Source organism: Erinaceus europaeus, chromosome 10 (genome assembly GCF_950295315.1).
Source record: "Erinaceus europaeus chromosome 10, mEriEur2.1, whole genome shotgun sequence".
Classification (NCBI taxonomy): domain Eukaryota; kingdom Metazoa; phylum Chordata; class Mammalia; order Eulipotyphla; family Erinaceidae; genus Erinaceus; species Erinaceus europaeus.
The window spans coordinates 53700441-53721303 of record NC_080171.1 but is presented as its reverse complement, the minus strand read 5'-3'; the positions used below and the strand labels follow the sequence as shown (position 1 = coordinate 53721303).

The following is a 20863-nucleotide window of genomic DNA, read 5'->3' as shown; positions in this document are numbered from 1 at the left end:
CCCCACTCTGTTTGCCTGCCTCACTCTCTCCCTCTCCATAGATACATACACTGTTTGTGCATATACCACAATTCCTTTATCCACTCATCTGTTGGACAGTTGGGTGGTTTCCAAATGGTGACTATTACAGATAGCTTTGCTATGAATAAAGACATTTAGATCTCTTTAGACAAGTGTTGTGATCTTTGGATGGATGCCTAGGACCATCTCTGTCTGTCTGTAAAAGTCATCTTGGAGCAGTGAAATCCCAGCGATGAGTAAAACAAAACAACAAAAACATTGACTATTGTCTTGGTTAGCTGATCTTCCTCTTTATTTAAATATTAAAATAATGACTAATAAATTATTGCTGACTGTACTTTTTTCTCTCTTTGAAAGATTTTATTAATTACTGAGAAAGGAGAGAGAGGAAAAGAACCAGACATCACTCTGTTACATGTGCTCCTGGGGGAACTCAGGACTCCATGCTTGAGAGTTGTCCAGTACTTTATTCACTGTGCCATTTCCTGGACAACGTTTTATTTTCTTAATATTTCAAAAGTGATTAAATTCATCATTGCTTAAAATACTGATTTTTTAAAAATTATTTCTTTATTGGGGAATTAATGTTTTACATTCAACAGTAAATACAATAGTTTGTACATAACATTCCCCAGTTTCCCATTTAACAATACAACCCCCACTATGTCCTTCATGGACCTGTATTCTCCCCACCCACCCACCCCAGAGTCTTTTACTTGGGTGCAATATGCCAATTCCATTTCAGGTTCTTCTTGTGTTTCTTTTGTGATCTTGTTTTTCAACTTCTGCCTGAGAGTGAGATCATCCCATATTCATCCTTCTGTTTCTGACTTATTTCACTCAACATGATTTTTTCAAGGTCCATCCAAGATCGGCTGAAAACGGTGAAGTCACCATTTTTTTTTTTTTACAGCTGAGTAGTATTCCATTGTAAAATACTGATTTTTCTAACAGCTTTGCTTCTTAATGCTATTCTACTTTTCACAGATAAGTGGTCACATAATATTATTGTTCAATAATATTATTGAGAGAACAGTTTATATAAATTAAATAATCAAGCACCATTTTCTAGTATTATATATTTTATTTTTTAATTAAAATTTTTGTATATTTTTGTACATATTCCTTAGCATTGTTTGCATTGGCTAAACAGCTGGTTTATATTCCTGAGAGGTTAAAGAAAAATTTGATCTCATGTATAATAATTCAGATATGAGCCCTCTCCCTTATGTTAATCCTGATCGACATAAATGAACCATATCCAAATAAGGGTTGTCAGAAAGATCATGACACATTTTTGCATAGAAAAACCCATCTTCAGGGGCCAGACAGTGGTGCACCTGAAGAAATGCACACATTATAGAGCACAAGGACTCAGGTTCCAGCCCTTGGTCCCCACCTGCAGGGGGAAAGCTTCAGGGGTAGTGAAGCAGGGCTGCAGGTGTCTCTGTCTCTCCATCTTTCTGTCTCTAAACAATAATAAAATTAATTAAAAATATATAAAAAGAAAAACAGGGAGTCGGGTGATAGTGCAGCAGGTTAAGCGCATGTGGTGCGAAGCCCAAGGACCAGCGTACAGATCCCAGTTCAAGCCCCCGGCTCCCCCCCTGCAGGAGAGTCGCTTCACAAGCGGTGAAGCAGGTCTACACGTGTCTTTCTCCCTCTCCCACTCTCTGTCTTCCCGATCTCTCTCCATTTCTGTCTGTCCTATCTTACAATGACGACATCAGTAACAATAACAACTACAACAACAATAAAAAACAAGGGCAAAAGGGAAAATAAATATTTTTTTTAAAAAAAAGAGAAGCACATCTTCACTTTTTCCACAACCCAAAAAAAATGTTAATTATTTTTCTAGTTTGCAACATGGAGATTTTGGACCAGTTTCATAGTCTCTAAATTCCTTTAACTCTCTAAAGTTCTATTGTTTTCTTTGTTGATTGATTTTAATAATAAAGAAAAGGCCAGATGGTCTTTTACTAATATGGAGGGAGAGTCATATTTTCTGGCTAATTTAGATTAGCAGTAGATAGTGATGAAATGAAATAGGATGCTCCTAGAATCTCATAAAGTAAACTAAATTTTCTTTAGTAGTGGCTGACAGACTTTCTTTAATGTTTGATTTAGAAGTTACCCTGATTTTGAGGAGAATGGGGGAGGAAAAGGTCAGATTAACTATGTAGGGATTTTTGTTTTGTTTTTCTTTCCTGAACACCTAGGTGACAGAATTTCAATCCTATGCTATTTATGCTATTTCTTTTCTAGTTATATTGGAATTTAGTTAATATAGAGTGCTATTTTCATCCCCTAGATCTTTTTTCTTCCTTATTTTAGTATTTATCCCTATGGTTTATTTATTCATATTAATGAGGTTGTGACGAAGATGTAAGAATGTGTTCTGTTTGTTAATAGAGGTGTTACTTTGCAGATGGGTTATAATTGAGAATACTTGTTTTCAAACTGATCATCTTAGAAACTGGGAGATGGGTCGGTCACTTGCTTAGTAGACCATATACTTTACCATGTGTGAGGACCCAGGTTCGATCCCTGACCACCAAATGGGAATACCAAATGAAGGAGACTTCACAGTGATGCTGTACAGCTGTGGTATCTCCTCCCCCCCCCCCAACCCTCTTCTCGGTCTCTCATCCTTTAAAATAAAAAGGAAACAAAAAAAGTGTTCCACTGGCAGTGGTGGAATTGTAGATATGAATTACATGAGACATTCTGGCAGCAAAAAGGGGAAAATTTAGTCACTTATCAGTTATAGTTCAAAGATATTACCATTAGCATAATTCACTGTGCAGTCAGAGCCTGTGCAGTTAGAACCAGGTCTAAATCTTCCTGAGTGTAGGACTGGGGAGGTGGCATAAAAGACTTTCATGCCCAAGGCACTAAAGGTCCCAACTTCAATTCCCAGAACCACCATAAACCAGAGTTGAGCAGCATTCTAATTAATCAAAATGACAACAACAAAAAACATTTAAAAATAAAAATTATCTTTTTTCTTCTAAATAGTTTGCCCTGTCCATCTTTAATAAGGAGAAAAAAAAGGTTTGTATTTGAGTTCCGACTACTGAGAATGTCGAGGAACTGTCTGCTTGAGCTTTTTGTGCCATCTGCTCTGGGGAGAACTGCTGACTAGGCTATGCTTATTGTCATCAGGATTTTCTCATTCTGCCCACAGGTTTGGTGATATTTGCTTAACTTTTTTTTTCCTCATTATAGGTTGCCAGAGCAGTTTTATCTGATTCACCACAACCCTCTGAAGGAAAAGAAGTAAAATTAGAGGAACTAATTGACTCTCTAGTTTCTAACCCCTTTTTAACAAGAAAACAAATTCCCCGAACTCCCGAAAACTTGAGTAAGTTTTCTAGTACTTCTTTTCTTTTATAGACACTACTATCATGACCATGAGCATTTTATTTTTATTTTCTTTAAATTTTTTATCTAGTGGGGGTTGTATTGTTATATGGGAAACTGGGGAATGTTATGCATTTACAAACTATTGTACTTACTGTTGAATGTAAAACATTAATTCCCCAATAAAAATAAATCAATAAATAAATTTTATAATACAATTTTAAAAACAAAAATTTGAAAAATAAAAATTACTTATAAAATGGAAACATTGACAAAACCATAGGAAAAGAGGGGTACAACTCCACACAATTCCCACCATCAAACTCTGTATCCTATCTCTTCCCTTGATAGCTTTCCTATTCTATAACCCTCTGGGAACATGGACCCAAGGTCATTGTGGAGTGCAGAACGTGCAAGGTCTGGCTTCTATAATTGTTTCCCTGCTGAACATAGGTGTTGACAGGTCAATCCATACTCCCAGCCTGCCTCTCTCTTTCCCTAGTGGGGCAAGGTTCTGGGGAAGCGGGACTCCAGGACACATCGGCAGGGTTGTCTGTCCAGGGAAGTCTGGTTGGCATCATGGTAGCATCTGGAACCTGGTGGCTGAAAAGAGTTAACATATAAAGCCAAACAAATTGTTGACTAATGAATCTAGAGGCTGGAATAGTGCAGATGAAGAGTTGGGTGGGGGGGGGGGGTCCTCCATTTTGTAGATAGCTAGAAGGCATATTTTGGTTATATTCCAAAGGGCCTGTGGCTATACTAGATGCAGGTAGATCCAAGTGATTGTCTAGGGACATGATGTCATGGTTGGAAAAAGGACTAGAAAGCTGGATCAGGGAAAAGAGTAGCTCCCTAATATGGGAAAGGGGTATAGATGTTGTTGACTGTAAAATCCATGGATTTTATTTGGTCTGGGGCCCATATTCAGCTTAGGAGCCTATGTGACCTCTGCATCCCTGTAGATTTGAGCTCACTTTCTGTGGTCATGAGTAGGAACGTTCCAAACTGCCCCAATTTCAGGACCCATCTTCCTTAGGTGTAGCATAGAGTATGTTGTCCATCCTCCCTTTGGACAATGGAGCATTCTCTACCATTGTTGATCCATTATTTTATTTTTTTATAGCAGAGTACTGACCAGCTTTGGCTTATGGTGATGCAGGGGACTGAACCTGGGACTTTTGAGCCTCTGGCACCAGAATCTCTTTGTATCAGTATTATACTATTTTCCCCTACCTGAAAGACATTTTAAAACTCTCACTTTTCAGTTTAGTTGCAGTGATTCTTCATTTATTCTGATATAAGAAGCTTTTGTTTGTGACTAAGTGTACACTCTTATTTAGGGCAGTCCTTCAACAGTGCCATTTTGCCCTAACAATTTATAATAATTTTTTAATGTTTTATTATTGATTTAATAATGGTTTATAAGATTATAGCTTTGCCTTTGTTGTTGCTTTTCTCTTGGAAGATTTTTTTTTTCTTTAAAGATTTTATTTATTCATGAAAAATGATAGGAGAATCGGACATCACTCTGGTACATGTGCTGCCGGGGTTTGAACTCAGGACCTCATGCTTGAGAGTCCAATGCTTTATCCACTGCACCACTGCCTGGATCACTCTTGAAAGATATTTTCAACAATCATCTTAAAAAAAGGAAAACAAACAAAAACCCCAAATTCATTCTCTCCACATTTGAGCTGTGGTCAACAGTTAGTCTTTGTTTTCTTGATCAACACCAGTACCAGTCCCAATTTTTATTTTCCGATACCACAATTACCCCTTCTGTACTAGTCAAACTGCCAATTTTTTTTTTTTGTTCTATAACTTATAATTTATAAAGCTCTACTATTGTTGTGGTTACACAGATATTATCATATTGGTTGAATGATTATAATTATATTTTGCTGCTAGAAATGACATGGTATCTTAATTTTTTGAGACATTTATTCTATGATCAATACAGTCCAAATGAATATTCAAACCAGTCAGTTCCTAGACATTCTCAGTAGACTGCAGAATCCTATGTGAATTCACTGCTTAGGTGAACTCAAATACAAAACTTTTTTCTCCTTATCAAAGATGGATAGGATAACCTATTTAGAAGAGAAAAGATAATTTATCTTTAAATAATTTTTGTTATTGTCATTTTGTTTAATCAGAAGGCTGCTCAACTCTGGTTTATGGTGGTTAAGGGGGTGTTCACAAGGTATATGTAACATCACCAAAGGTTGCACAATGGATGTGGGATTGGAGGTGGTAGCTGGAGGTGCTACCTGGGGCTCCTCAGTCTGGGTCTGTGCTACATGTGCCCCACCCCTCAAATCCAGAATGCTCACCTTGCCCTCCTGGCCCTTTAGTTCCTGGTATGGTTATTTTCAGTTCAGCTTGAACCCAGTCATAGCTTAGGTCAAGGGATCTGTTAACTGTAGCCTGCAAACAAATCTGTGTCATGCACGCCCCCCCCCCGCCCACTTTTAAAAAAATAAAGTTGCGTTAGGTACAATTTTGTTCATTTGTCACTATATTGAGTATAAATGCTAATGGCAGAGTTGAGTAGTTGCAAAACTTAAAATATTACTATCTGGTCCTTTACAGAAAAAGACTTACAGGGCCAGGTGGTGGTCCACGTGGTTGAGGGGACATGTTACAATGTGCAAGGATCTGGGTTCAAGCCCCCAATCCTCACCTGCAGGGAGAAAGCTTCACAAATGGTGAAGCAGTTCTGTAGGTGTCTCTCTGTCTTTCTCCTCTTCTGTCTCCTTCTCCCCTCTCGATTTCTGGCTATATCTATCCAATAAATGAATAAAGATAATAAAAAAAATTTAAAAAAACTTATGAGGCTGGGTGGTGGTCAGCCTGGTTGAGCCACACATGTTACAATACACAGGGACCCAGCTTTAGGTCCCTAGTCCCCACCTGCAGGGAGAAAGCTTCACAAATGGTGAAGCAGGGCTGCAGTTGTCTCACTTTCTCTCCCTCTCTTTTTCTTTTCTCTCCCTCTCTATCTCTCTATTTGTCTCAACTTCTGTGTCTATCCAATAAATAAATAAAACTAAAAATTTCTTAATACTTGTAATTTGTATGTAAACTATGAAAATATATGCAGTTATATATATATGTCAAATGATATATACTTACTGATTCAGCAAGTTTATCTTCAGTTAATAGAAATATTTGCATTAGCTGTCAATTATTGCTAATACATTATTACTAAAATGTGTTTTTCTCCACCTTAATTAGTAAATGAAATTAGGAGCTCATGGAGAAAGGCGGTTGAAACAGATAACCGAAGCGCAGATCCAATTCAAATGGACCCTGAATCTGAAGTATTACCAGAATCCTCACCTGTGTTGCACAATCAAGGAGAATTTGACAAGAACAACTTTTTCTTAGCAACCACTGTATCTAGCCAATCTCATTTGCCTGAAGAGGAATTTATTACAGATTGCCTTGTGAGTGTGCCTCAGAAACATGCCAGTTACATAGATAAATCAGCAACTCAAAATCAGTCAGATTTGTCAAATAAGAAAATAACTTGCAAGCAAAACTTGGAATGCACATTACAGAATAAGCTTTTAGCAACTAGCCAGAGACAGACATTTTCTCCTGCTATAGGCAGTAGGACTGATGTGATGGGTAGCAGTGAAGAGGAGCATATTAAAGTACTGAATCACTCGAAAGTTTCTCATCAAGAACCTTCCATTTACAAAACTATGTTATGGGATTCTTTTCAAATATCCAGTGGAATTAATTCCGGGAGTTTTAAAGATACCAATTTTAGCATACTACATGAGACTCTTCCAGAAGAAATGGACTGTTTAAGTCTTAATAGTTCCAGTTGTACAGAGTCCAGTTTTAAACTGGAACCAAATAGTCCTATGCCCAGTGGTATTTTTCCAGAAGACGTGGAAGTAAAACAGACTACTCCAAAATCAGACTTAAATTTAAAGGCTATTTGTAGTAGATATGAAGCTTTAAAAAAATCTCTGTCCAAGAAAAGGGAAGGAACACACCTCTCTAATCCTGAAATGTTTGGAAGATACAAGCTAGAATTGAGCCCTGCTCCTGAAGACATGCAAATAGATGACATGCTTAACATTTTGGACACCAAGGATGTGCATATTGACTATACAAAGCCATCTTTACGCATGTCTCTTGGTGAAAGAAAACGTTCACTTTCACCACTAATTAAGTTTTCTCCAGTGGAACAGAAATCAAGGCCCACAGTTCCATGTAGTTTTGGAGAACTTCTGCCTAATTTAGAAGGTAAGATTTATTGATAGCTAGATTTTCCATTTTTAATTTAGAAGCTTATTATTACTTTTATTTTATTGTGAATTTAATGGTTTACAGTTACAGTTGTACAATTTACAGTACAGTTAACACATGGGTGAAATTTTTAATCATGATATGTGTCTGCAAAACATTCTCAGCTCCAGCCTAGTTCCTTTTCTGCCATCATGCACCAGGACCCTTCACTCCCCCCCCCTTCTTTGCAAGTTCTTTTGTGTTTGTCCTTTCTGTTCTTTTTCTCAGTAAGAGGTCATCCCACATTCATCCTTTTGGTTTATCTCACTTAACATGATTCCTTTAACCTCCATCCAAAATGAAGATGACTTCATCATTCTTAATAGCTGAGTAGCATTATTTATTTATTTTTTTACCACAGCACTGCTCAGCTCTAGCTTATGGTGGTGCAGGGGATTGAACCTGGGACTTTTGGAGTTGCAAGCATGAGAGTCTCTTTGCATAACCATTATGCTATCTACCCCTGCCTGCTGAGTGGTATTCCATTCTGCATATATACCACAACTTTTTTAGCTACTCATCTGTTGTTGGACACCTAGGTTGCTTCCAGATATGGAGCATTTCTAAATTATTTGAGAAAGTGGTAAGAACTATTATAAACTGTGATGCTGTGAACATAGGTGTATGTAGATCTTTTGGGGTTCATGTGTTTCTTTCCTTAGGATATATCCCTAGGAGAGGAATTGCTGAGTCATAGAGTAGGTCAATTTCTAGCCTCTGAGAGTTCTCCAAACTGCTCTCCACAACTCTTGCACCATTTTACAACAACAACAAAGCCACTGTCTTTTCCCATACATTACACTTTAAAGTACTAGGGTTAAAATGTCAACCAGGTGTGCTGGGTGGTGTCGCACCTGGTTGAGCACACGTTACAGTGCACAAGGACCTGGGTTCGATTCCCCGGTCCCCACCTGCGGGGGAGGGGGGGGGAAGCTTTACGAGTGGTGAAGCAGGTCTGCAGGTGTTTCTCTGTCTCTCTCCGTCTCTTTCTCTCCCTCCCCTCTCGATTTCTGGCTGTCTTTAGCCAATAAATAAAGATAATTAAAAAAATATATAAACAAACATAGGTGTAGTGGCAAGAGCCCTGGACTCTCAAGCATGAGTTCAATCCCAGCAGCACATGTACCAAAGTGGTGTCTGGTTCTTTATCTCTCTCTCCTATCCTTCTCATTAATAAATAAAATCTTTAAAAAAAAATGTAAACAGGGAGTCTGGCGATAGCGCAGCGGGTTAAGCACAGGTGGCACAAAGAGCAAGGACCAGTGTAAGGATCCTGGTTCGAGCCCCTGGCTCCCCACCTGCAGGGGTGTTGCTTCACAAACGGTGAAGCATGTCTGCAGGTGTCTATTTTTCTCTCCCCCTCTCTGTCTTCCCCTCCTCTCTCCATTTCTTTCTGTCCTAACAACGACGACATCAATAGCAACAACAATAATTACAACAATAAAACAAGGGCAACAAGAGGGAATAAATAAATATTTAAAAAATAAATTAAAAAAATTAAACATAGTTTTTTGAGAAACACAGCTCAACCCCTGTTAGTATTCAGAATCATTAAGTTGGATAATGGAAACATTGGTTCAATAATAATTCTTTTCACTCCATTCTTCTCCTCCCTCCCCAATCAGAACACTGCTCAGCTTGCAGTAGTGTGAGGGATTGAACATGAGACCTGGAATCCTCAGGCATGAGAGTCTTTGTGTAACTATTATGCTATCTTCCAGGACCTCTTTTCACTTTTTTACATGCTTGAAATTTTTCAACATAGAAAGTTTTTTTTTTTTAATGCTCTTCAAATGTGTTAAAACATTTAATAAGAGATGATACAAATTCATTATATACCACTCTGATTTGCCCTAATATGAATATGTGGATATTGATAAATGTTTATTTTATTGTCTCCAGGGTTATTGATAGGGCTCAGTGCCTGCACGACCAATCCACTGCTCCTGGTGATCTTTTTTTTTTTTTTCTTCCTCTTCCCTATTTACTTGTTTTTTTTGGATAGAGAAAGAAAATGAAAGGGAAGGGGGGTGATAGAGACACAGACCTGTAACATTGTTTCACCACTTGTGAAGCTTTCCCCCTCCCTGTGGGGAGGTATGGGGGACTGAGGATTTGAACCTAGGTCCTTGTGCATGGTAATGTGTGCTCTTTTGGGTATGCTATCTCCCACTCCCAGATTTATTATTTTTTTAATGAGAAGAAAAACCAGAGCATCATTTTGGCACATAAGCTATTAGGGATCAAACTTGGGACCTCATGTTTGTTCATTTAACACTGCATTCATTGTACTGTCTCCCTGGATGCAATGAAAGTATTCTTAGGGGGCCAGGTGGTAGTGCACCAGGTTAAGTGCACATGGCGCAAAGCACATGGACGAGCTTAAGGATCCTGGTTCGAGCCCGGCTCCCCACCTACAGGGAGGTTGCTTCATGGGCAGTGAAACAGGTCTGCAGGTGTCTATCTTTCTCCTGTCTTTCCCTCCTCTCTCAGTTTCTCTCTGTCCTATCCAACAACATCATTGGCAACAATAACAAGGGCAATAAAATGGGAAAAATGGCCTCCAGGAGCAGTGGATTCGTAGTGCAGGCACCAAGCCCCAGCAATAACCCTGGAGGCAAAAAAAAAGTATTCTTAGAGGCATCTGTTGATACTTTTTTCTCAGAATAATGGGAGTTTTATCATTAAGCATTTACATGTGAACTTCTTACTTTGCCTAATTAAAATTTGCTTATCACTTTTTTTAAATGATTTTTTTCAGAAGAAGAGATCCTGAATAAAAGATTTGAAGCAAAGGAATCTTCAGCTGACTTGATATAAGATGAAGCAGTAGATCACAGAATAAAAACTGACTTCTGGGGCCAGGTGGTAGTGTACCCGACTTAAGTGCACATTTCACTATGCATAGGACTTGGGTTCAAGCCCCTGCTCCCTACCTGCAGAGAGTACACTTCACCAGGAGTGAAGTAAGTCTGCAGGTGTCTGTCTCTTTTCCCTGTCTGTCTCCCTCCCCCTTCTCAACTTCTCTGTTCTGTCAAATAAAATTGAAAAGAAAAAAAATGGCCACTGGGGACAGTGGATTGTAGTGCTAGCACCAAGCCCTAGCAATAACCCTGGTAGCAATAATAATAAAAAAGTTGACTATAATTTAGATACACATTGGAAGTGTAATGTTTACAATGTTTAAAAAGCCCTAAATAATGCCTTTTAGACTTTAGGTAATAAAAAATACATTTGTATTTTCTTTCTTTGTATATGTCTGGAAACAGGTTGAATGTGAAGTGTTTGGAAAGTAAACACCATTATTGATTTTTTGAAAAATCTTGTGAACATTGTCAGTAGCGAAGTAGTAGCTTAATTTATTGTTATCTTTTCAATTAATTAACATGTTTATTATTATTTTTATTTATTTATTGGACAGAGGCAGTCAAAAATTGAGAGGAAGGGGGGATAGAGCAGGAGACAGAGAGACACCTGCAGCACTGCTTCAGCACTTGTGAAGCTCTTTCCCTGGAGATGGGGATCGAGGGCTTGAACCGAGGCCCTTGCACATTGTAATGTGTGCACTTAACCAGATGCACCACCACCTGGCCCCTAGTTAAGTATTTTTGATGTACTTTTATTAAGGATTTAATAACACTACACTGACATAAATACTGCTGTCTAACTTTAGAGGAATATACAATCTTTATTATTTTTAATGAAACATTCTTACTAATAAGAGGAAAATAGTGCCTTAGGATGTATAGTCAAAATGATAGTTTGAGAATGCTCTAACCAGGCTTAATTTACTCTAACCAAGTAAGCTGACCCTGAGAAATGGTATTTGGTAAGTCTTAAGTACAGGTGGTAAGTGAAGAATGTGAAATAATCAGAGAAAAAAGGAAACAAGTGGATGACTAGATATTTAAGAAACTACTAGATCATTCAGTTACTTTGAAAATATAAACCCTATAGTTTTTTATATTTTTAAGAAAAAATATAGCTAAGAAATTCACAAATTTTTTTGGGGGGTGGAGGCGCTTTTTTGAGAAAGGAACTAATTTCTGTTATGTTACTTTGCTTCACAAAAACTGGCATTTCCACAGTGCCTACAAAATAGCTTCAGAAGGGCGTGGGTAGATAGCATAGTGGTTATGCAGAGACTCTCATGCCTGAGGCTCCTAAGTCCAAGGTTCAGTCCCCCGTACCACCATGAGCCAGAGATGATCAGTGCTCTGGTTAAAATAATAGTAATAAAAATAGCTTCAAAATAACTTTAGAAAACTGAGGAGAGGGTAAATAACTTAATCATTATCATATAATTACGTCAATGTTGAAACCAGTAGGACATGGCCAGGTCTTAACACGACATAGTTGGAGGAGTGGAACACTTTATGATCTGGATCCTGTCTTCCTGCCATGCCTCCTGATGCAGAAAAAGGCTTATCTTTAGTATTCAAGTGAATACATACCATTCAAAAGGAAGGTTATTTGAAGTTAAAGAACAAACTGAAAACAAAAATTTAAGTATTTTAAAGCTATTCTTCAGTCTAACGCTCTCCCAACTGAGCTATTTCGGGACATTGAAGCTATTCTTTACCTTATGTACTTCCTAACCATTATCTATGAAGGCAGTTTTATCTAAAGGAAAAACAAGATTTCTTAAATCTACGCTAAAGGAAACATTTCCCCTATTCTGAATATACTAACATTAAAAAAAGATATTTAAGGACATTTTTCTCATTGTAAAGAATTTGCTGTGTGACAGGGGAAGTGGTTACAGCAGTAAAGTGAAGGGCTTACATGAGCAAGGTCCCAAGTTCCACCCCTGGCATAGTCTATGCCAGAGTGATTATATGGTTCTCTCTCAATAAACGCTTTTTAAAAAAGTATTTCCTTTGTTTTTCTTTTTGTAGGAGGGCAATCAAGACAAAAAATTTTTCTAACGTAAAATTCTTTCACTCTTTAGTTACAGATGCCTAGCTCTTTATCCTTTTTTACTGTGAATGTCAAGTCTACATCCTAAATTTAAATCCTCTATAGGACCAGAAGTATGTTCTACGTACTCTTGTCTCAGTAAACATTCAATATGTCATCATCTGACTTTGAAATTTATATTAAAAAAGAACCATGTCCTGCAAATCATCAAACGATCACATAAAGAATGGTTTATCAGTGGCTTGGTCAAAATAAGAGGACTCAGGTCACCAGTCACTAAATGTATTATTTGTAAAATATGTCAGTATTACTTTTAGCCCTAAAACACTTAACACATGAACAGCACATTTTGGGTGTTTTCTATTACCATCCTACACTGCCAATCCAACTGAGAAAACTTGGAACTCTTCCTTCAACAGCATTAATCTAAGTATCTGATTCAGTATCCCATTTCCAGATAAATACTGACAGAAAAGTTACTGCCCAAAGTGAATAAAATGTCAGCTAGAAAGCCAACTTCAATTTAGAATCCTTTACATGAAGGAGTAACCTACAGCTAAACATCAATTATTTTTTTAACTTTATTTTTTAATTATCTTTATTTGATAGAGACAGCCAGAAATCAAAAAGGAAGGGGGAGAGAGACAGACATCTGCAGCCCTGCTTCACCACTCACAAAGCTTTCCCCCTGCAGGTGGGGACCGGGGGCTCGAACCTGGGTCCTTGTGCACTGTAACGTGCGCTCAACCAGGTGCGCCACCACCCGGCTCCCATCAATTATTTTTATAATCAGTAAAGGAAGTAGTGGGGGTAGAGATGGTTCTGGGAGGGTAGGATCTGTAACCATATAAAGCCTTGGTTTATCTGTATGAACACTTCCCCCTCCCCCATTTATTAGAGATAAAAGTGGACTGGGGCTAACAGATTAATAGTTACACAAACTATTAGTTATGCCTGAGGCTGAAATAAAAGATCAAAGTAACCTATGATAGGCTGTGAAGATTAGGTAAACTTCAAATCCAGAAATTTGGAGGTGAGCAGAATGATTTCAGTAGTGACAACTGATATGTATTAAGTACCATTGTAAATGCTTTCCAAATATTTTAATACTTTTTAACAATCCTGGGAGGTAGCGTTAGTTTTATCCATATTTACAAATAAGGAAACAAGCACAGTGAAATTAAACACCTTTGTGGGTGCACACAACTAGTGACTGAAAGAAGTTGAATACTCATTCATTGGGTGCATGGAGCTTCACAGACCCCCTCACTCAAATGCAGTTGCTACGAAACACTGCTAAGGCAAGTGCTGCTGAGATTACCAATTCAAATTTGCCAATAAAGTAATAACTTACACGGCCAGTAAGAATATAGATTTACATTTATGCAGGGGTAGATACATAGTGGCTATGTATCAGACTCATACCTGAGGCTCCAAAGTCTCAAATTCAATCCCCCTGCACCACCATAAGCCAGAGGTAAGTGCTGTTAAGAAAAAAGTTTTGTGGTCTGGGAGGTGGCCCAGTTGGTAAAGCATTAGATTCTCAAGCATGAGGTCCTGAGTTCAGATGTCTGGTTCTTTCCCATCTTTCTCATTAATAAATCTTTAAAAAAAAAAAGATTTACATTTACCACTTTTAAAATGATTTCAAATAAGACATTTTAAATAGCTAATAGTGAATGTTTATTCATGATCGAAGCCAAGAATAATTTATAAACGGATTTTAATACCTTGCTGATAAAATAGTAACACTCCATCTTTGCAGTCTTGTTAATACAGGGAGATACTGTGAAGGCTTTGATGCATTTTATCACAGCCAAGCAATCAGAACACACACACACACCACCTACTTTAGTGTTAACACCATACTAACTTCTGAAACACCATCAGGAAGCTCAATTGGGTATCAGTAAATAGCGTTCAAGGTTGAAAGACTAGGAAGAAGAGAAGTAAAGATTAAGTTGCACGCTTTTCAAAGCCCACTTTTTTTTAAACAGTTAACTTTTAAAAAAATTTATGATTATCTTTATTTGTTGGATAAAGACAGCCAGAAAACAAGGGGGGGGGTGATAGGGAGAGAGACAGGCACCTGCAGCCCTGCTTCACCACTCGTAAAGCTTTCCCCCTGCAGGTGGGGGCCGGGGGCTCGAACCCGGGTCCTTGCACATTGTACTACATGCGCTTAACCAGGAGCGCCACCACCCGGCCCCTCAAAGCCCACTTTTAAGCAAAGGGCATTCTATTAAAAAGAAGATGCAAAAAAGGAAAAGCAAATTGATTTTCAGAGGAAAAAAAAAAATCTGGCAATGTTCAGCGCATCAGGAGGCTGTGCTTAGGGCCATCAACTCTCTCCAGCTTTTCAAAGTGTTTCCTGGCATTGCGGATGTTGATCAGAGTAGCTGCAGAGGGGATGGACGGATCCGACATAACCACCATCACGTACGTGTTGGAGGTGAAGATGTCGATGAAAGCAGCGAAGTTAGAATTCCTAACCTCCATGCTCTGGAAAGAAGCGGCCAATTTACTGCAGCTCAGCTTGAACTGCTTAATGATGTTGCTGATCTTCTCAAACCGGTGGACATCGCGCTGCTCTTTGCACTGGTAGTGGGAAATGACCAAGAATGTAGCTCGCTCGAACAGCAGCACTTCATCGGCCTCAATAATCTGGGCAAAGTTCCTTAGGTTCATCTCCAGCTGCTGGACGTTGGGGATCAGCTGATAGACGATGCTGGACCAGGCTTTGTAGAGGGTTTCATCCCAGATGGATGTTCGGAAGCAAGCGCACTCCAGCGGCCGAGACAAACGCCTCAGGTCTTCCTCTCGCTCTTTAAAAATCAGGTCGCGCTGATCTTCCTGCACCAGATCCATTTTGTGCACCAGGCAGAAGATCTTGGCGTCCGGCGAATTCTGCAGGATGGCCTCCAGACACGACTGGTAGTAATGCATGTCCTTCTCCAGCTCGCGGCTCTCCACGTCAAAGACGTAAATCAAAACCTCCACGTTACGGAAGATGTTGTCTCGCTGGCTGGTGAAGTAATTTTCCATGAAGGTGTCCTGACCACCACAGTCCCACAGGTTCAGCACCAGGTTGCCCAGGAATCGGACGTGCGAGTGCTCCACATCGATGGTGGCGCCCAGACGCCGGGTGTCGCGGGCAATATAATTCGCGAAAATGATGGACCTCATGCTGGTCTTCCCCGACCCGCTCTTCCCCATCAAAAGCACCTTTTTCTTCATGGCTGTATTTGGCATCACCCGCCGGAGCCGCCGCGGACTGGGCCTGAGGGCGCGGCCTGAGAGCAGCGCGGAGGGGGCGGGGAGGAGCCTGTGGCTGCAAAGGTCCCGCAGGCCGGGGCGCTCGGCTGTGTCGTCCCGGCGGCGGAAACGGCGAGCCCGATGCTGGAAAGGCAGCAAAGCGTGAGGCTTTCCGCAGGCGAGAGCTGGCAGCGCGTATTCGGGTTACTGCAGACTAGCAGCAACGCTCGACTTCCGGGGGAGGTTAGCGATTCGCCACTTCCGGTGGTAGTCTCGCGAGATTCCTCGCGTTGGCCCGACGCTGCCCATTAGCCTTAACAAAGCGCTCTGTAAGCGAAACCCAGCAGGTTTCACTCCCGGAGATAGACTGGAGAGGACTCTGGGCTCGTTTTTTTTCCCTATATTCCCCCAGTTATATTCGCTCGTTAGGCTGGACTTAATGTTGGAAAGAGTATGAAGCTATGCGGCTGGTTGGTTGGGAGAATGCTGCCATCTCGTGGACAGGAGCAACTCTACACATTGCAGCTCATTTTAAAGAGCGAGATGAGCGGGGCCAGGCGGTGGCGCCCCTGGTTAAGCGCTCACCGAACAGTGTTCAAGCCCCTGGTCCCCACCTGCAGGGGGAAGGCTTCACGAATGGTGAAGCAGAGTGGCAGGTGTCTCCCCCCGTCACTCTCTCTTTCTCTCTCTCTCCACATATATGTATATATCCCACTCCCCTCTCAATTTCTCTGTCTTCATGCCTATCCAATAATAAAAGTAAAGATACTAAAAAAAAAAAAAGTTGAACAAGGATGGCCAGGAGGCAGAGAAAGGTCTTATTTCTTAGTCTCATCTGACTGCCTCGTAAGATCTAGGGCAGGGAAAGTGGAAACTTTAAAAAATTTTATTTCTTTATTGGGGAATTAATGTTTTACATTCAACAGTAAATACAATAGTTTGTACATGCATAACATTCCCCAGTTTCCCATTTAACAATACAACCCCCACTATGTCATTTATCATCCTTCATGGACCTGTATTCTCCCCACCCACCCACCCCAGAGTCTTTTACTTGGGTGAGATATGCCAATTCCATTTCAAGTTCTACTTGTGTTTTCTTTTCTGCTCTTGTTTTTCAACTTCTGCCTGAGAGTGAGATCATCCCATATTCATCCTTCTGTTTCTGACTTATTTCACTCAACATGATTTTTCAAGGTCCATCCAAGATCGGCTGAAAACGGTGAAGTCACCATTTTTTACAGCTGAGTAGTATTCCATTGTGTATATATACCACAACTTGCTCAGCCACTCATCTGTTGTTGGACACCTGGGTTGCTTCCAGGTTTTGGCTATTACAAATTGTGCTGCCAAGAACATATGTGTACACAGATCTTTTTGGATGGATGTGTTGGGTTCCTTAGGATATATCCCAGGAGGGGAATTGCAGGGTCATAGGGTAGTTCCATTTCTAGCCTTCTGAGAGTTCTCCACAGAGGCTGGACCAATTGACATTCCCACCAGCAGTGTAGGAGGGTTCCTTTGACCCCACACCTTCTCCAGCATTTGCTGCTGTTACGTTTTCTGATGTATGACATTCTCACAGGAGTGAAGTGGTATCTCGTTGTTGTCTTTATTTGCATTTCTATGTCAATCAGAGACTTGGAGCATTTTTTCATGTGTTTCTCAACCTTTTGGATCTCTTCTGTGGTGAATATTCTGTCCAAGTCCTCCCCTTTCCTAGCTTTCTTGTACCCTAAAATCCCTAATCTCATCTGCTCTGATACTACTTTTTGGTTCCTGTTCATTAACCATTTTGTCTCAACTTAGGTCATGTCACCTTCCAGACACCAAGTTACAGATGCTACCATGACTCCATCCCGACTTCTCCAGGCAGATGATCTCACCAATGTGTCCTGGACCCTCCCATCTCCAGAGCACTCGTTCACTAGGGAAGGACAAAGACAGGCTGGGGGTATGGCTTGATCTGTCAATGCCCGTGCTCAGCAGAGAAGCAGCTTCAGAAGCCAGGACTCCTACCTTCTGCTCCCCATAAACAACCTTGATCCATACTCCCAGCAGGGGAGAAGTGATAGGATAAAGACAAGAGGACTCTGCACTCCAGCTCCATCAGCACCCAGAGAGAGAGAAGGAAAAGGAGAGGGACATAGGGAGGTAGTTATGATGTCATGAGTGGCTCAGAGGGAAACAGAGGAGTGAATCAGAAAAAGAAGGGGCAACTATGTATAAATGTGGACAGATAGTTGTAGAGAAGATGGTTGGCCCATGTCTACAACCTTAGGGGAACTGTAGTGGATTGCAGTGGGGGAGAGTGAAGATTCAGAACTCTGGTGGCGGGAGTGGTGTGAATTCAAACCCCTGTCAACATGTAATTCTGTAATATAAAAATAAATAAATTTTTAAAAAAGTATGCTCTCTGTTGCCAGATGGTGGTACACCAGTTAAGCACACATATTACCATGTGCAAGACCCCCTTTGAACTCAGCTCCCCACTTTCAGGGGGAGTGCTTCACAAGGGGTGAAGCAAGTCTGCAGGTGTTTATTTCTATCTTCTCTATCTCCATCTCAATTTCTGCTGTCCAATTAAGTATAATAAGAAAAGGAAGGAAGGAAGTAGATATTGAATATAACTTTTTCAAATTCTATAAATAGTCTAATGCCTTTGTCCCAGAGAGAAATTGAACATTTTCAGTTTTCAGCACTCAATATTTATATTTATTCTAGTTTTTATATTGAACTAAGGTAATGGGGTTTCCTAGATTTATTGAAATGTAATTGACATAGAATTGTATTTGTTTATTTGTATGACATAATTTTATTTGTTTATAGTTTATGAAATATTACCAAAGTTAACTTCTTTTTTATATTTATTTATTCCCTTTTGTTTCCCTTGTTGTTTTATTGTTGTAGTTATTATTGTTGTTGTTGTTGTTGGATAGGACAGAGAGAAATGGAGAGAGGAGGGGAAGACAGAGAGGAGGAGAGAAAGACAGACACCTGCAGACCTGCTTCACCGCCTGTGAAGCGACTCCCCTGCAGGTGGGGAGCCGGGGTTCGAACCTGGATCCTTATGCTGGTCCTTGTGCTTTGAGCCACCTGCGCTTAACCCGCTGCGCTACAGCCCGACTCCCCAAAGTTAACTTCTATCAACACATTTATTTTTTGTGATGAGAATTTTTTAAGATTTACTCTCTTATGCTGTTATTTTTCTCTTTTCTTTTTTTTTTTTTTTCCCTCATTGTCACCATGATTATCGCTAGGAATGATGAATCCACTGCTCTTGGTGACTTTTTTTTTTTGTCAGAATATGAGAGGGAAGGGAGATAGAGAATGAAAAAAGAGAGACACATGTAGTACTGCTTCACTGCTCATGAAGCTTCTCTCCTGAAGACGAGGATCAGGGACTTAAACCAGGGTCCTTGCACATGGCAAAGTGTATGCTCAACCAGCTGTGCCAAACACTTCATTTCTCTTTCTCTCTCCATATATATATTTGTATTGATAGGTTTTAACTCCTTCTGTAATTTCTTTTCTTTTTCTTGAAATTTTTTTCTTTTAAAAAAATTTTTTATTATCTTTTTATCTATTTATTGGATAGAGACAGTTAGAAATTGAAAGGGAGAGAGACAGAGAGATACCTGCAGCCCTGCATCACCACTCATGAAGCTTTCCCCCTGCAGGTGGGGACCAAGGACTTGAGCCTGGGTCCTTGCACACTGTCATGTGTGCGTTTAACCAGGTGTGCTACCGTCTGCCCTCCTCCTTCTGTAATTTCTAAAGCATTCTGTTTGTGGTTATTAAAGGGGCTTGCTTTTTTTTTTTTTTTTTTTCTTGGGCCAGAGAACTGATCAGATCTCTGGATTATAATGGTGATGGGGATTGAACCTTGAAACTCAAGAGTTTCAGGTATGAAATCCATTTGCATAACCATTAAACTGTCTCCTCAGACCTATAAAGAAGATCTTATAGCAATTAAATTTAAGCTAACAATAAGTTCACTTACACTGGTAAGATCGTCTGCCCAGAGTGTTCTTGTTTTTTTTTTTTCTTTAAATTTCTTTTTAAAAATTTTTTATTACTGATCTGATACTTATTTACAAAACTACATGTCAGCAGGTGTATAATTCCACACCATTCTCAAGTTCCTCCATTGTCAGCCACCACAGTTCTCCCGAGTTCGCAGATACGGGTTAACTGTCATCTCTACAACTATCCGTCTACATTTGTACATCTGCCCCCTTTTTCTTCCAGGTCCAATCCTCTCTACCCCTCCAAGCCACACATCACCCTATTACTACATCCAAATATTTTCTTTTTTGTCCCTTCTCTCTGGACATTCAGTGCTGGAATTCAGAGCCCCTTTATCCTCTCCCCCATCCCTTGTCCCCCACAGGGAACATGGATCAAGGTTGTTTTTGGGGTGCAGAAGGTAGGAGTTCTGGCTTCTGTAATTGCTTCTCCACTGAAATTATGTGTTGGCAGCTTGATCCACACCAGCCTGTTTTTGTCTTTCCCTAGGGGGGTAGGGCTCTGGACAGGGGAGGTTCCAGGTGAGGTCGTCTGCCCAGAAAAGTCAGGGTAGAATCATGGCGCTTCTGCAACCTGGTGTGTGGAAGGTGATAGGACATAAAGTGAGACAAAATGGTTAGTGAGCAGGAACCAGAAAAAAAGTAGGAGCAGGGCAGATGAGACTCTGGCTCTTGGGGTGCAAGAAAGCTTGGAAGTCTACTTAGGGATGTTTCGAGGGGCCCATGACTATGGTAGTCTTTGCTTGAGTTTGATAGCTAGCATGAAGTTGGATGAAAATATTGTCTGAGAAAATGGTGTCAGAGTAGAGAAAAGGACTAGAGAGTTGGACTAGGGCAGCTACTAGAGTAGCTCCCATTCTTGAAAAAAATTATGTGGGTAAAAAAAGATTATGTGGATAGAATTAGCTATTTACCTCCATTCACTTGATCCAGGGTATAGATCGAGCGAATGGAGGTAAATAGTTAAT

The 20863-nt window shown here is 40.1% G+C and overlaps 2 protein-coding genes across 6 annotated transcripts in view; one reads left to right on the top strand and one right to left on the bottom strand.

Annotated features, from left to right (window-relative positions):
• The window catches only part of HAUS6 (HAUS augmin like complex subunit 6), a 48008-nt gene extending 35442 nt beyond the window's left edge, over positions 1-12566 (top strand). For all 5 annotated transcript variants that reach the window (XM_060199628.1, XM_060199629.1, XM_060199626.1 and 2 more), the window contains 3 exons: positions 3250-3385; positions 6625-7650; positions 10454-12566. In XM_060199628.1, the coding sequence (XP_060055611.1) occupies positions 3250-3385; positions 6625-7650; positions 10454-10512 (1221 nt within the window). In that variant the 3' untranslated portion in view covers positions 10513-12566. The remainder of the gene's footprint in view (positions 1-3249; positions 3386-6624; positions 7651-10453) is intronic.
• Positions 12567-14231: 1665 nt separating this feature from the next.
• Positions 14232-16121, bottom strand: RRAGA (Ras related GTP binding A). The gene has a single exon (XM_007535747.3). The coding sequence runs from the start codon at positions 15862-15864 to the stop codon at positions 14923-14925; it is 942 nt and encodes a 313-aa protein (XP_007535809.1). The 5' UTR covers positions 15865-16121; the 3' UTR covers positions 14232-14922.
• Positions 16122-20863: the final 4742 nt, after the last annotated feature.

Bases quoted from the DNA above. Each gene is read 5' to 3' on its own strand.
- RRAGA (XM_007535747.3), bottom strand. From the start codon at position 15,864: ATGCCAAATACAGCCATGAAGAAAAAGGTGCTTTTGATGGGGAAGAGC.